General features: G+C 40.3%; 2 protein-coding genes and 1 long non-coding RNA gene across 8 annotated transcripts in view; 2 read left to right on the top strand and 1 right to left on the bottom strand.

Moving 5' to 3' along the window:
* The window catches only part of YARS1 (tyrosyl-tRNA synthetase 1), a 31,137-nt gene that overhangs the window by 6,020 nt on the left and 10,384 nt on the right, over positions 1 to 14,733 (bottom strand). For all 4 annotated transcript variants that reach the window (XM_072827198.1, XM_072827199.1, XM_072827201.1 and 1 more), the window contains 5 exons: positions 13,213 to 13,342; positions 9,559 to 9,639; positions 4,580 to 4,672; positions 2,678 to 2,813; positions 2,121 to 2,206 (listed from right to left, as the gene is read on the bottom strand). In XM_072827198.1, coding sequence (XP_072683299.1) covers positions 2,121 to 2,206; positions 2,678 to 2,813; positions 4,580 to 4,672; positions 9,559 to 9,639; positions 13,213 to 13,342 — 526 coding nt within the window. The remainder of the gene's footprint in view (positions 1 to 2,120; positions 2,207 to 2,677; positions 2,814 to 4,579; positions 4,673 to 9,558; positions 9,640 to 13,212; positions 13,343 to 14,733) is intronic.
* Positions 2,885 to 4,242, top strand: LOC140633975 (uncharacterized). Its single transcript, XR_012031558.1, has 3 exons — positions 2,885 to 3,104; positions 3,290 to 3,413; positions 4,034 to 4,242. It is a non-coding gene; the product is annotated as an uncharacterized lncRNA (long non-coding RNA).
* S100PBP (S100P binding protein) overlaps positions 10,651 to 14,733 on the top strand; it is a 53,165-nt gene continuing 49,082 nt past the window's right edge. For 2 of the 3 annotated variants that reach the window (XM_072827219.1, XM_072827215.1), the window contains exon 1: positions 10,651 to 10,780. The gene's annotated coding sequence lies outside the window, so the exon portion shown is untranslated. The remainder of the gene's footprint in view (positions 10,781 to 14,733) is intronic. The other variant, XM_072827216.1, reaches the window with a different exon arrangement.

Below are 14,733 nucleotides of genomic sequence, written 5' to 3'. Positions count from 1 at the left end.
GGGCCAAAGGCAGGCGCCAAACCGCTGCGCCACCCAGGGATCCCTGGTGAGTGATTCTAGTGCGTGGTAGGAGCTCAGCAATTCAATTTTTCTTGTGTCCTGTGACTAGTACTTTTATACTTTTCAAATCTGCCCTGAAAGGCTCTGCTAGATATTCTAAGGGGTATCTCTTAGCCATGAATACCTGTAATACAACAGTGCCTACATTTTAGTTTCTGATGATATTCCTTCATTTCCTTAGGAATTTTTTTTTTTAAAGATTTATTTATTCATGAAAGACACACAGAGAGAGAGGCAGAGACACAGGCAGAGGGAGAAGCAGGCTCCACGCAGGGAGCCTGATGTGGGACTCGATCCCGGGCCTGCAGGATCATGCCCTGGGCCAAAGGCAGGCTCTAAACCGCTGAGCCACCCAGGGATTCCCCCTTAGGAATTTTAAAAGTGCTACTGGCTAGTCATTTATTGGAATAATAAGAAGGATAGAAGAAACATATCTGAAAAAAGAGCCTGAAGTAGCACTAGCCAGTAGCACTTTCTGTGACAGTGGACATGTTCTGTATGTGCTGTGTCACATAGGTGCCACTGGCTGTGTGTGGCAGGTAAGCCTTACTATGTGCCCAGGGCAACTGAGGAACTGAATTGTAGTTTACATTTAAACAGCCACATGAGGCTAGTGGCTATCATACTGGACAGAGGAAGCCTAAAGCTTTTCTATTATTAAAATATGGGGTTTGTGGCCTGCCTCAGGCTGGAGGGAGAGGGTTTCAGGGCAATGGCTGTGAAAATCATCCAAAAAATAGGCCACAGAGTTCATAGGTCTTTTCCTCTATTTGATGTTCAAACCCCCACACTAGGTTGCCTGCAGTGGGCTTCTGGTCTCTGCTTGAACACCTCAGTGATGAGGTCACAAAGTTAAGTGAGGCAGTCCAGCTTGTTGTCATACAACAAAGGTTGCTGCACAGCTCTCCCTGATGTTGATTCTGAACATGTTTCACTATGGTCCCCACCTGTAGACCTGGCTTAGCCCTCTGGGGCCACAGGAAGAAACCCAACCCTTCTCCCATGAGTCGGTCATGTTATCTGAGGAGGATTGGACACAGGCCTGATTCCCAGCCAAACATCCCCAGTTCTTTCAACTGTGCTTCCGTGACAAGGGTTTTGGTCTATTCCCTATCACAGCCTCCTTCCTCTCCCCACCAACACACCCCAGACTATCAAATAAACCTCATAAAACTGAAGTCCAGGGCTGAAGGCACAACTCCAAATGTACTCACAACAGTCGAGAACTGAATGGACTATTGGCTCCCTGGTTCCAGACTCCACATTTCTGATGTCTTACACCAAGGCTTAACATTTCTGATCATCCAATCACACTGATTCAACCCAAAGTCAGAGTCAACCAAAAGCCCCCATTCCAGTCCCCATATGCACCACTATCACATCTTCCCTTTATGACCTGGCCCCTCCTGTCTTGCCCACAATAATTCATGCCTCACCTTTTAGATTCATGTCAGACCATGCCATTTTGCGATTCCACATCATGCTATTTCACCTTCTGTGTCTTTTGGATGTTGTCCCCTCTGCAAAGCTTTGCCGGACAGCCAGGTAATCACTTCCCTATTTTACCTTTGGACTGTGTATACATCATCATCATATAGTCACACAGCCATACTATTTGTTTATACGTCTGCCTCTCTTTCTGGACCATGAGCTTCACAAGGATTTAATCCTCTGGTGCCTAACTCATGGGTACCTAGTAGTTCTTTTGTGAAGCTGTCTGTTGAGATCAGCAGGATCCTCTATGCTGTCCTTTCCTAGATGTTTCTTTTTTAAACCTTGACTATGCACCTCTCCCTAAAATGGTTCATCTTGCTGGGTTTGGTCCTTTATTCCAGGTTAAATCCTTTGCAGAGTGAATAGGATACTAATATATTAGTTTTGTGCCATTTGCTTGCCTAACCTGTGAACCACCCAAATCCTCATTAAGCCATTACTCACAATACACAGCCCTGGAAAGCATCAAGCAGAAACTTGGGGCAGGTACTAGAAATCTGCCTAGGCCAAGAAGGAGAGGTCCATCAGAAGGAATTCAGTGGGGATTACTCCTCCTTTGGGATTACCTCATCAGCAAAGTCCTTTTCTAGGTCCAAGTAAACGGTATAGGTTTTGTTTCCACCCCATTTCTCATCTCGAAGGATCACAAACTCTGTAAGACAAAGGATCCATGACAACAAACTCATCAATAATGGCAGAGTCAGCATTCCTAGCTCAATGTTATGGATATTTAGAGTTTTTGTTGTATATTTTAAACTTTATTATATGGCATTTTATTGTTCTTAAATCAGATGAGCTAGCAACCCAGCGGCATCCAAGCTCAAGGGAAAGGATCGTGCATTACATTTCTTTCATACTTCTCTAATTCAGCATGCCTGTGCCCACCCTCATTTCTACAACCCCTGCCCACCCTATCACCCTATGTAGAGTAACCCAGTGACAATCTCATGGGCAATGAAATGATATCCCAACTGCAAATGTACACTGGTGTATTAGAAGTCAGAGCACAGAATCAGGGAAGCCCATCTCTGAAGGAAGACTCCTGACAAACCACAAGTATGATCACAATACTAGTTTTGCTACTTTGGCCTGGCCTCTGGGAAGCAACCAAGGAGTGTCTTACCGGACTTGAGAGGAAAGAGGACATGCTTGATGAAAGACAAAACTCCATTGTTCTCCACATTTCCTGGCTCACAGAAGGCCTTCTTCAATTTTTTCTTCACATCTTCCTTCCGGTCAAGGAGATCAATCTTGGACTCCTAGAAGCCACGGAGGAGAAAGGACCTCTTATGGTGAGAAATGAGATATGCTCAAATACTCTGTGTATTTTAATGTTTTTTTTTTAAATAGTTAAACATTAACAACTTTAATAAAAGCAGAATTAATCAGAGTCAAGAACCACTCACAACATTGCCAAAAATAATGATTTCAATGTTCCTGTGTTCTTCTAAGGCCTTCAACACAGAACATTGTTACAAATTTATAGTTCTTACAAACTTCTAGTTGGAGAACAAATGTCTACCCTTTGCTTTTTCACTTGAGACTATATTGTAAGTATTTCTGAGTGGCTACCTAGTCTTTCCTTATAATTTTTATGCTGTATCATATTCCCAATTATTAGTGACAATATACTTTCTAAACTGTTAAATTATTTTCTAATTTTTGTAAATTATATGCAATATTACAATGAACATCTCTGCAGAGGTTTTTTTGTTTTTGTTTTTGCTCTCTCTAGGATTCTTTCCTTAAGCTACCTAAAACTGCTAGGCCCAAAACTATTTTCTCAAAGGAGCATACTAATCGTTACTGCCCAAAACAGTGTGTGAGAGGACTTGCTACATGGCAACCCCCAATACCAGGTACTGTCTAGTATCTAGAGCCGTTTTCCCTTTCAGGGTAATAGGTATTGTTTCTTATTTTGCAGTGAGTAAGCTTATGGTTCTTGGTGTTCAGTGGTTACCAAATTCTGGTCCATGTATGTCTGTATATGAATCATCTGGAGTGCTTTTAAAAAAAAGTAAATCACTGGGAGATGAATCAAAATCTCTTGAGGCTGGGCCAGGAATCTGTATTTTTGAAAAGCTCTCTGAGTGATTCTGATGTAGTCATGTTCAGAAACTGCTACTAACTCTGATTTCCAGGGTTAACATACAGTGAATGTTACTAAATGGTGTGAGTGGTATGATAGTTTGTCAAAGAAATAACTAATACATGGAGCATTTTAACACAGAGAAAAACAAATGAGTATATTATTCTAAAAACTCTAAGTTTCCATGCATAAATTTACTGATCTCTGTTCAAAAAACTGAGAAGCCAGACTGAAGCTAGATGAACACCCAACCATGACTTTAATCAGAATCACCTGGTAAAATATGAAAGTAAATACAGATTCCTGATATTGTCCAGAACTACTTTATCAGAATCTCTAAAAACAGTCTAATCGATGCTTTTTTTTTTTTTTTTTTTTTTAATTCCCTAGGTATTGCTGAAGCTCAGCTGTGTTTGGGAATCCAGAATTCAACCTTTCACATCTTTGGGTTCCACTAAGGCCCCCATTCTGTACCCTTAGGGATCAAAACAAAAGTGTACTTTTCCTAAGCAGGACTTTTAAATGTTAAAAGATACTGGAAAAAAAAAAAAAAAAAAAAGATATTGCAGTTATCATATTAGTTATGTCAAACATCACCTGAGAATTAAGATGCTATTTGGTAAAATGCAACCCTAGCCTCATTAACCTCATTAAGAAGGCTGAATTTTATCACAGTTCTATGAATGAAGAAATTACTTTTGCTTGTGCGTTTTATCAGCAGCAATAAAACTGTTAAAATTATGATTGGATCCCATCAGGACTGCTTCTTGGTCCTTTAGTAGTCAAGAACCACTGAAATTAATTGGATGACTTTAGGTTCCTCATAACTCAAATTTACAAGAATTCTAGTTAGCCGGGTGACTCTTTTCTCGAGCCCGCAATCTCTTCATCTCTTGCTGAAGATTTCTGAACTCAAGTCAGAGCTAGCAAACCCACCTCTTCTGAGGAACTCATTTTGCTGCCAGTTAATCCCGGAACCATAGGATTCATCAGATGGACCCGTTTTGAGTAGCCAAGTGCAGGGAGATACTGAGGAGTTAGAAAGAAATGCACAAACCAAGTATTAGTATAAATTTCTCCTAAGTGCTCCAATCTCATCTAATTTGGCCAGCAACTTAATAGTTTGATACAGTCCTTCCAATCTTTTTTTCTACCAAATATACAACCTTTCCTTCTTTCTTTTTTAAAGTTTCTTTTTAAACTTAGTTAACATACTGTATAATATTAGTTCAGGAGTAGAATTTAGTGATTCTGCACTTCCATACAATGCCCGGTGCTCATCACAAGTGCCCTCCCTCCTTAATCCCCATCACCTATTTCACCCCTCCCTTACCTCCTTCCCGCCTCTGGTAACCAGCAGTTTGTCCTCTATAGAGTTAAGAGTCTGTTTCTTGGTTTGCCTTTTTCTCTTTTTCCTCCCTTCATTCATTTGTGTTTTGTTTCTTAAATTCCACATATCAGTGAAATCATATGGTATCTGTCTTTCTCTGAGTGACCTATTCTGCTTAGCACTATACTCTCTACCTCCGTCTGTGTCATTGCAAATAGCAGGATTTCATTCTTTTTTTTTTTTTTTTTTTTGTCGCTGAAAAATATTCCATTGTGTTGAATATACAACCTTTTGATGGTGTATATATAAAGTTAGGGACATCTCGGTGGCTCAGTGGTTGAGCGTCTGCCTTTGGCTCAGGTTATGATCCTGGGGTCCTGGGATGGAGTCCTACATCAGGCTCACTGCAGGGAGCCTGCTTCTCCCTCTGCCTATGTCTCTGCTTCTCTGTGTGTCTCTCTCATGAATAAATAAATAAAATCTTTAAAAAATTATTTTTTTCTCAACCACTTTTCTATTAGTATTACAGTGTGATTTTTACATTACGATGGATTTACTCTGCCACCAGAAACAACCATAAAAGGTAAGGTGGAAATATATAAAATGACCATTTGTAGGCATTCAATAGCAATAGGTGTACACTATAAATCTTGACAGGAGGGAAAGCAAAGGTGACCCACACTCACCCTTACTTTCTCCTTGAGGGCTCTTTTCCCAAACCAGGTGTTGAGAAAAAGAGAACAGATGTCTGATGAAGCAGAGGAGACAGAGATTGGGGTTCAGGGCTCCCAGGAGGCTAGGATTTGGGAAGGGTTCCAGAGTGAAGTGAGCACCTTACCCCCAAATCTAAGTCAAAACTCCCCACTATTTCTGTGCTAACTCCTAGCTATGTGTGCATACAGAAGGATGCCAGGGAGCCTAGCAGATAACAGGTGCTGGGAGGCTGGAGATCTGCACAGAGATTTTAAACACCGTATAGTGCTGGGGAAACAGAGGTTGAAGTTTAGATCCACTCAGAGTGGAGAGGTCTTTGTGAACACCCTAAGATTTGGGTTTGAGACTCCAGAAAAGTCATATAACAGGAATACGGACCACATCACAGGAGGAAGGGCAAAATTGAAATAGACCTGTTCTGACAAAGCCTAGAACCAGCCCCATGACAGGATCAAGGTGATAAGGCAGTAATTTAACAGTCTACAGAAAGCACAGCACACTATAAACATAATCCAGAGTCTCTACAACATATCTACAATGTCTTTGATATAAAAAAAAGTATTAGAAACGAGAAACAGAAAAAAAATGGCTGATAGTTAAAACAGTCAATAAAAGCAGACCTAGGAATAATCCAGATATTGGAATAAAGATCATAAAAAAGATCTATAAATAAAGATCTATAAAAGAGAACCAACTGGAAGCTCTAAAATGGCATGATATGATTTAACAGAGGACAGGATTGGTGAACTTGAAGAAATGTCAGTAGAGAATAATCAAACTAAAGCACAGACAGGACGAAAAAAAAAAAAGGGAAACAACAGAATATAAGAGATGTGTGGGACATAGTCAGGAGGTCGACCCTATGTATAATTAGGGTCCCAGAGCAGGAGAGAGAATATGACAGAAGCAATATTTAAGGAAATAATAGGGGACAATTTCCCAAAACTGCTGAAAACACTCAGGAAGCTCAGCAAAATCCAAGTAGGATAAATACCAAGAAAACTATATCCAAGAACACCATAGTCAAATGCTGAAAATCAGAGACAAAATGCTAAGAACAGCTGGAGAAAAGCTGTATTATCTATAAAAGAGACACAATAATATTTACAGGTGATTTCTCAATGAAAACTAAGGAAACCAGAGGCAATGGGATAGCTCTTTAAAGTGGTAAAAGAAAAATAACCGCCAACCTAGAATTTGATATCCAGGGAAAACAAAAGAAAGATGTTTTCAGACAAAAGATAGCTGAAAGAACTCATTATTTATGACCCGTGCTACCAATGGCAATATTGGGGCAGAGGGGAGGAGGCATTCTTTAGGTTGAAGGAAAATGATCCCAGATGGAAGCCCAGAGCCACTGGAGTGCTGGAAGGAGTCAAGAGTACCAGGAAAGGTGAGTAGGGCTAAGTATATACATGAAAACTGATTGTTTAAAAAGGAATTTATAATAAAGTCTTGGGACTTAAAATACATGTAAAAGTGAACTATATGACAATAGCACAAATAGCAAGAAGGACTTAGAAAAAATTGTAGGAAAAAAAAAAGAAAAAATTGTAGGTTTTTACATCATTGAGATGTGGCAAAAATATCTAATTTAAACTATAACACATTACAAAGACCCATGTTGTAATCTCTAGAGCATGGGTGGGCAAACTTTTCTGAAAAGGACCAAATAATATTTTAGACTTTGGGACTTGGCACACACATGGTCTCTCCATACACACACATACCATTTTTTTTTTTTTCACACATACCATTCTTAGAGCTTGTGAGTTTCACAAAAATAAACCATGGGCCATCTCTGCTAGAATAATAAAAGTAGATTCAACTAAAAAGTTAACAGAGGAGGGCAGCCCAGGTGGCTCAGAGGTTTAGCGCTGCCTTCAGCCCAGGGCGTGATCCTAGAGACCCAGGATCCAGTCCCACTGTCAGGCTCCCTCTGGGGAGCCTGCTTCTCCCTTTGCCTGTGTGTCTCTGCCTCTCTCTCTCTATCTCTCATGAATAAATAAAATCTTAAAAAAAAAATAAGTTAACGGAGGAGATAATATGAAATACTTAATCAAAAAATTTACATTTTAAGCATTCCTCATTCATTAAATATACCCCAACACCATAAGCCAGTCTGAAAAAGATATGACCTCACTCATATGTGGAATTTAAGAAAAAAACAAAGTAGCAAAGGGAAAAAAAGAGAGAGAGAGATAAACCAAGACATAGACTCAATTCTAGAGAACAAACTGATAGTTACCAGAGGGGAGGGGGATGAGAGGATGAGGGAAATAAGGGATAGGGATTAGACGCACACTTGTCCTGATGAGCATTGAGTAATGTAAAGAACTGGTGAACCAGTATATTGTACACCTGAAACTAATATAACACTGTATGTTAACTATACTGGAAATAAAATTAAAACAATAAAAAGAAAATCCAAAAGCCATTTAAAAAATACTATATAACATTTCATCGTGATGAGTTATCATAACATATATCATTTAACAATCCCTTGCCATTGGATGTGGGTTTATTTCTAGATTTTTAAAAAATATTTTATTTAAGTATTTTTTCTTTTTTTAAGATTTAATTAATTTATTCATGAGAGACAGAGAGGGAGAGAGGTAGAGACACAGGCAGAGGGAGAAGCAGGCTCCATGCTGGGAACCCAACGTGGGACTCCATCCAAGGTCTCCAGGATCACGCCCTGGGCTGAAGGCAGCGCTAAAACACTGAGCCACCTGGACTGCCCAAAAGATTTTATTTTTAAAAAGACTTTATTTTTAAGTAATATCTATACCCAGTGTGGGGCTCAAACTCATAAGCCTGAGATCAAGAGTTGTATGCTCTACCCACTGAACCAGCAAGGCATCCCTATTTCTAGATTTTACCTTTAAACTGATAATGTGATAAAATAGTTTCATACATAACTGAAGTTGCACTTTTAAGATTATGTCCTTAGCACCAATTTGTATAATTATTATGGCAAACTACCCTCCAGAAATTGACATTTCCGCTAACAGTGTTTTCTCCATACTCTTGCCAAGATGAGGTTTTGAGAAGCTTTCAGAAATAACAACCATTTCTCAGTAGCCCTTTCTATTTTATTTTATTTTATTTTATTTTATTTTATTTTATTTTATTTTATTTTATTTTATTTTTTTTTCAGTAGCCCTTTCTAACTTACTCAAGTTCTTCCCCCAAAAAGAACTATTAAGGGTATGCTCTGATTTCCTCCTTTAAACCTTGTTAAAGGGCAGCCCCAGTGGCACAGCAGTTTAGCGCAGCCTGCAGCCCAGGGTGTGATCCTGGAGACCAGGGATCAAGTCCCACGTCAGGCTCCCTGCATGGAGCCTGCTTCTCCCTCTGCCTGTGTCTATGCCTCTTCCTCTTTGTGTCTCTCATGAATAAGTAAATAAAATCTTAAAATAAATAAATAAATAAATAAATAAATAAATAAATAAATAAATAAATAAATAAACCTTGTTAAAGAGTTTCTCAGAAATGAGTGGTTTATGTGAGATCCAGAGCAATACGGGCTGAATGCTCTGGGAAAGGCCAGTAGTTCTGACTGGTGGTCCTTGTCCCTAGAAATTATTAGGAAAGAGCAAATCCAACAGGTCTGGGGACAGCTTCCTAGTAGCAGCAAGAGCATGGGCTATTTGAGTTAGATAGGTTTGAGTGCTAATTTCTGCTCAGTCACTAGCAGTGTGACAACTGACAACTTTCTTTCTTGACACTTAGTTTTCTTGTCTGCAAACCAGGGAGAACAATACCTACCAAACAATATAGTTATGAGTAGTGGGACTGGCATATTCAAAAAAATTTAATTGCATACCCGAGGTACAAAAGGAAAAAATATAGGAAAGAGGATACGTACCTTCTCTGCAAAGGTAAAAATCTTTCTCTGATCAACACCTCCAAATTGGGCATCTACTTTCAAATACTCTTCATCTAATGCCTGTGGAAAAAAACACATGAGCATAAACTCCTACTGTATTTCTTCTATATGGATCTGAGATACCAGAAAGTTTTGAAAATCATACTTTTTTTTTTCCCAGAAAGTAGAGCCAGGAAGCAAATATAGCATCCAGCCTCCTTGTAGGCCTCAAGAGTGGCATAAACATTTGCTGAGTGCCTGAGGTGAACCGTACTCCATGTAGATGTCATGAAGGAAAATGTTAACAGCCCCTGCCTTCAGGAAGCTCACAGACTAGTGGGGCAGGGAGGGAAGAAGACACACCACAGTCATGTCAAAGGTACCCAGTGAATAAGGCAGCCTGTGACAAATGTCAAATAATGGCATAAGAGGGCCCCCTGGGTGGTTCAGTTGGTTAAGCATCTGCCTTCGGCTCAGGTCATGATCCCAGGGTCCTAGATGGAGCCCTACATTGGGCTCCCTGCTCCTCAGGTAGCCTGCTTTTCCCTCTTCCTCTGCCCCCTCTTGTCCTCTCTCTCTCTCTTTCCCTCAAATAAATAAAATCTTTTTTAAAAATGGCATAAGAAGAATGTGCTGTGAGAGCTCAGAAACAAAAAGCAAGACTAAACTCGTAAACAAACAGGTATTATCACATACTACATGCCAGGCCTAGTGCCAGCCCTTTGGATGCAGAGTTGAATTGGATCCAAACTCAGCCTTCAAGAAGCCCATTATTCAGTTGAAAAAAGAGGCATATAAACATAATTTCAGTACAGTGTGTAAAGGGCTATCCCAGATGTTCATTTAACGAACAGTGCTAGTAGCTGGTCAGACAGGTGGCAGTGAAGGCTTCCTGGAATCAGACTGTGGGCTGAGCTTGGTTTTGAAGAATATATAGATGTTTTTCACCATGGAGAGGAAACAGATGTCAGAAGGCAGGGAGGTGTGAAATGTTTAGGGAAATTATGAGTGATTTAGTTTGCAAAAGCACAAACGTAAGCGGATGGAGGAAGTGGTTAGTGAAGGCATCAGAGAAGTAAGGATCCTGAATACCACACTAGGGTGTCTAGCATCATCCTGGCCCACACTGTAGAAAGATCATACCAGTCAGAGGGCAGGGCACAGAGTGGAGGCCTTTGGACTGGAGACAAAGAGAACGGTGAGGAGGCTGCTGTGAGTCCAGGTAAGAAACGATGCTGAACGATGTCAGTGGGAATGGAGAACAAGAATATATGTAAGAGATTTTAAAAGTAGAATTGATAAGATTTCATGTCTGATTGAATGGAGGGAAGAGGAAGAAGGAGAGGAAGAGAAAGGTGAGCAAGCAGGAACAATCTAGAAGAGCACTGTCCACTAGAATATTCTGGAATGATGAATATGTTCTATGTCTGTGCTGTCCCAATAGGTTAGCCACTAGGTGCATGTGGCCTGTGAACACTTGAAATATAGCCAATGTGACTGAAACCTAAAAACTTTAATTGTAATTTTTTTTTTTTTTTTTTATGATAGTCAGAGAGAGAGAGAGAGAGGCAGAGACACAGGCAGAGGGAGAAGCAGGCTCCATGCACCGGGAGCCCAATGTGGGATTCGATCCTGGGTCTCCAGGATCACGCCCTGGGCCAAAGGCAGGCGCCAAACCGCTGCGCCACCCAGGGATCCCTGTAATTATTTTTAATAGCCATATATGACCGTAACTAGAGGAGAGGCTGCCATAGGGGACAGTGCAGATCTAAATGTCTCCAGGCTTAACACATAGAAAGCTCTTTTGGAAGTGATAAGGGAAGACTTGATATTCTTATACCAAATATATTTTTTAAAGAGTTTATTTATTTATTTATTAGAGAGAAAGAGAGAGTGTTTGTGCTCAAGCGGGAGAAGCAAAGGGAGAGGGACAAGCAGACTCCCTGCTGAGCATAGAGCCTGATGCAGGGTACCATCCCATGACCCTGAGATCATGATGTGAGCCAAAATCAAGAGTTGGACGCTCAACTGACTAAGTCATCTAGGCGCTTCTCTTATACTAAACATTATAGAAATACACAAAGAGGGGCACCTGGGTGGCTCAGTCTGACTCGGTTTTGGCTCAGGTCATTATTTTCGGGTCATGAGATGGAGCCCTGCATTGGGCTCCAAGTTCAATATGGAGTCTGCTTGAGGATTCTCTGTCCTTTCTCTCTATCCAGCCCCCCACTTGAGAGTGCACATGCTCTCTCTCTCTCATACACAAATAAAAATCTAAAAAAATATATACAAAGAAAAAGTTAAGCCTATTATCATTTTTGTCCTACCTTTTGAGCTAGTAACCAGTATTAACAACTTGGTTTGAATTTTTCTATCTTCTCCTTGCTCAACAAATACATATGAAATATGATATGTTTTGTTTAATGGAAAATAGATGCCTAAAAAATATATATATTTTGTTTTATTTTTGTTAAAGATTTACTTTTTTTTTTTTTTTTAATTTTTTTATTTATTTATGATAGTCACACTGGGGGAGGGGGGCAGAGACACAGGCAGAGGGAGAAGCAGGCTCCATGCACCAGGAGCCCGACATGGGATTTGATCCCAGGCCTCCAGGATCACACCCTGGGCCAAAGGCAGGCGCCAAACCACTTCGCCACCCAGGGATCGCAAGATTTACTTATTTTAAAGAGAGACAGAATATGCCTGTGGGGTGTGTGTGGTGAAGGGAGGGACAGAGGGCGAGAGAGAAAATCTCAAGCAGACTCCCCACTGAGTGTGGAGCCTAATGCGGAGCTCGATCTCATAACCCTGAGATCATGACCTGAGCCGAAATCAAGAGTCAGCTGCTTAACTGAGCTACCCAGGCACCCCACCAAAAATTTATCTTTACACATCACTCTGAAATTTTCTTCATTTCAGAGATCATGATCAATATAAAGAAGATGTGTGACGTTGCACAGCATTCTCTGGGAGAACTGGCTTCCATGTGTGTACTGTATTCTGCAGACATGAAAAAAAAATCCATTTACTATTTATGTGTAAATAGCCTGGTTATCAGGCCATTTTCAGCCAATAGTTACATCCAGTGTACCTTTGCACAAAAGACTTAAGGTGTGGTATGCCAGTATGATCTGTAAATAACTGGTGTGAATTCCGTGTATACCTATGTAAATACATTTGTTAACTGAAATGAACATAAAGAAAATATAAAATCTGGGGGCACCAGGCTGGCTCAGTCAGTGGAAGGTGTGGCTCTTAATCTCAGGGTTGTGAGTTCAAACCCCACACTGGGATATAGGGTTTACTAAAAAACAAACAAACAAACAAACAAAAAAACCAAAAAAAAAAAAAACAAAAAAACCAAAAAACAAAAAAACCCGAAAACATAAAATCTGCAAATAAGCTGATTTATAAATTAAAAAAAAGATGTGTGAGACGAGCAGTGTTTTAAAGGGCAGATAGATAGGGGAGGACCTACAGCTGAAAAAGTCAAAAGGCTTGCCAGAAAGGGGGAGGGAGACCAGAAGGCCTGCAGCACAGGGAAGGAACAGCAAGTACTTGGGCTTCATTACAACTGAGAGACGGATTTGTGACCCGTGGTTAGAAACAGAGCAGAAAAGGTCATTGGGCAACTCCACCCCTCCTGAGTACCTGTAATCCGGGGTACAGCAGACCACTCAGCAAAGGGTGTTCCACCTGCTTTACCACCTCAGCCCCAGCTTTCTTGGCATCGTGCTGTGTGACCACAGAGGAGAGTCTGTACACATCTAGTGTGTACTCTCTGAAGACGAAAGGAAGTGGGGAAGGCGTGAGACTGGGCCGAGACCTCACTTGATCGTAAAGCATTAATTCATTCTCCCAATCTTAAGACAATCCAAGACAACTCTGCTGCCTGGTAGCTTCTAAAATGTGACTGGTTCTTCCTTTTATACAAAATACCACTTTATTTTTATGTCTTTTTCTTTTTTACAGATTTTATTTATTTGAGAGCAAGAGAGACAGAGGGAGCACAAACTGGGGTGGGGGGGCAACAGAGGGGAGAGGGAAAAGCAGACTCCCAGGTGAACAAGAAGCCCACAACGTGGGGCTTGACTCCAGGAACCTGAGATTATAACCTGAGCCAAAGGAAGACACTCAATTGCCTGCGCCAGTTAGGTGCCCCTGTGTCTTTTCTTTTTAAACATAGCTTCAATTAATCTTCTTCACTTATTTCTTGAAATACTGCTTCTTTACCCTTCCATTCTCTTTTTCTGGAATGCCTGTTAAATAAATATCAGATTTTGCTATCTTCCATGTCTTTTTTTTTTTTTAAACTGAAATACATATAAGGAATACTGTACCCATTGTTCAGTTTAAGAAAGAGGACTTAATTACTTCTGAAGTAATTAAGCTCCTATGAAGTTTAGAAGCTTCACAGCTTTAGAAGCTCCTGTGCTCTACCACCTGCCATAATCCTATACTACTTCCTCTTCTTCCAGAGTAACTACTATCCTGAACTTTTGAGTTTCTTTCCAGTTTTATATATTTGTATCTATAAACAATGTGTTAAAAATATTGTGTGTATAACCTGGTATACAAATGCAAGTTTCTTTCTACATGCCTAGGAATAAAATTTCTGGATCATAGGTAATTTGCATCTTGAGCTTTGGTTATTAATTTTATTACCTAATATTATCTTTATTTTAAATTTTGCCAACTTGATAAGCATGAGTGGTTTTTTTTAAGATTTTTTTTTTAGGGCAGCCTGGGTGGCTCAGTGCCTTCAGCCTGGGGCATGGTCCTGGAGTTCTGGGGTTCAGTCCCACGTCAGGCTCCTAGCATGAAGCCTGCTCCTCCCTCTGCCTGTGTCTCTGCCTCTCTCTCTCAAGAATAAATAAAATAAAATAAAATAAAATAGGAATTGCCTTAAAAATTTATTTATTTATTTATTCATGAGACAGAGAGAGAGAGAGAGGCAGAGACATAGGCAGAGGGAGAAGCAGGCTCTTCCCAGGAGCCCGATGTGGGACTTGGTCTTGGATCCCGGGATCACAACCTGAGCCCAAGGCAGCCACCCAACCGCTGAGCCACCTAGGCGTCCCAACATGAGTGGTTTCTTACTGAAGTTTTAATCTAATTTTCTTTGAATAATCAAGGAGGTTCATTTCCATATATTTATTGGTCATTTGATTT

Source organism: Canis lupus, chromosome 5, assembly GCF_048164855.1.
Source record: "Canis lupus baileyi chromosome 5, mCanLup2.hap1, whole genome shotgun sequence".
NCBI lineage: Eukaryota > Metazoa > Chordata > Mammalia > Carnivora > Canidae > Canis > Canis lupus.
The sequence above is the reverse complement of the archived record's forward strand: the minus strand, read 5'-3'. Positions and strand labels throughout refer to the sequence as shown.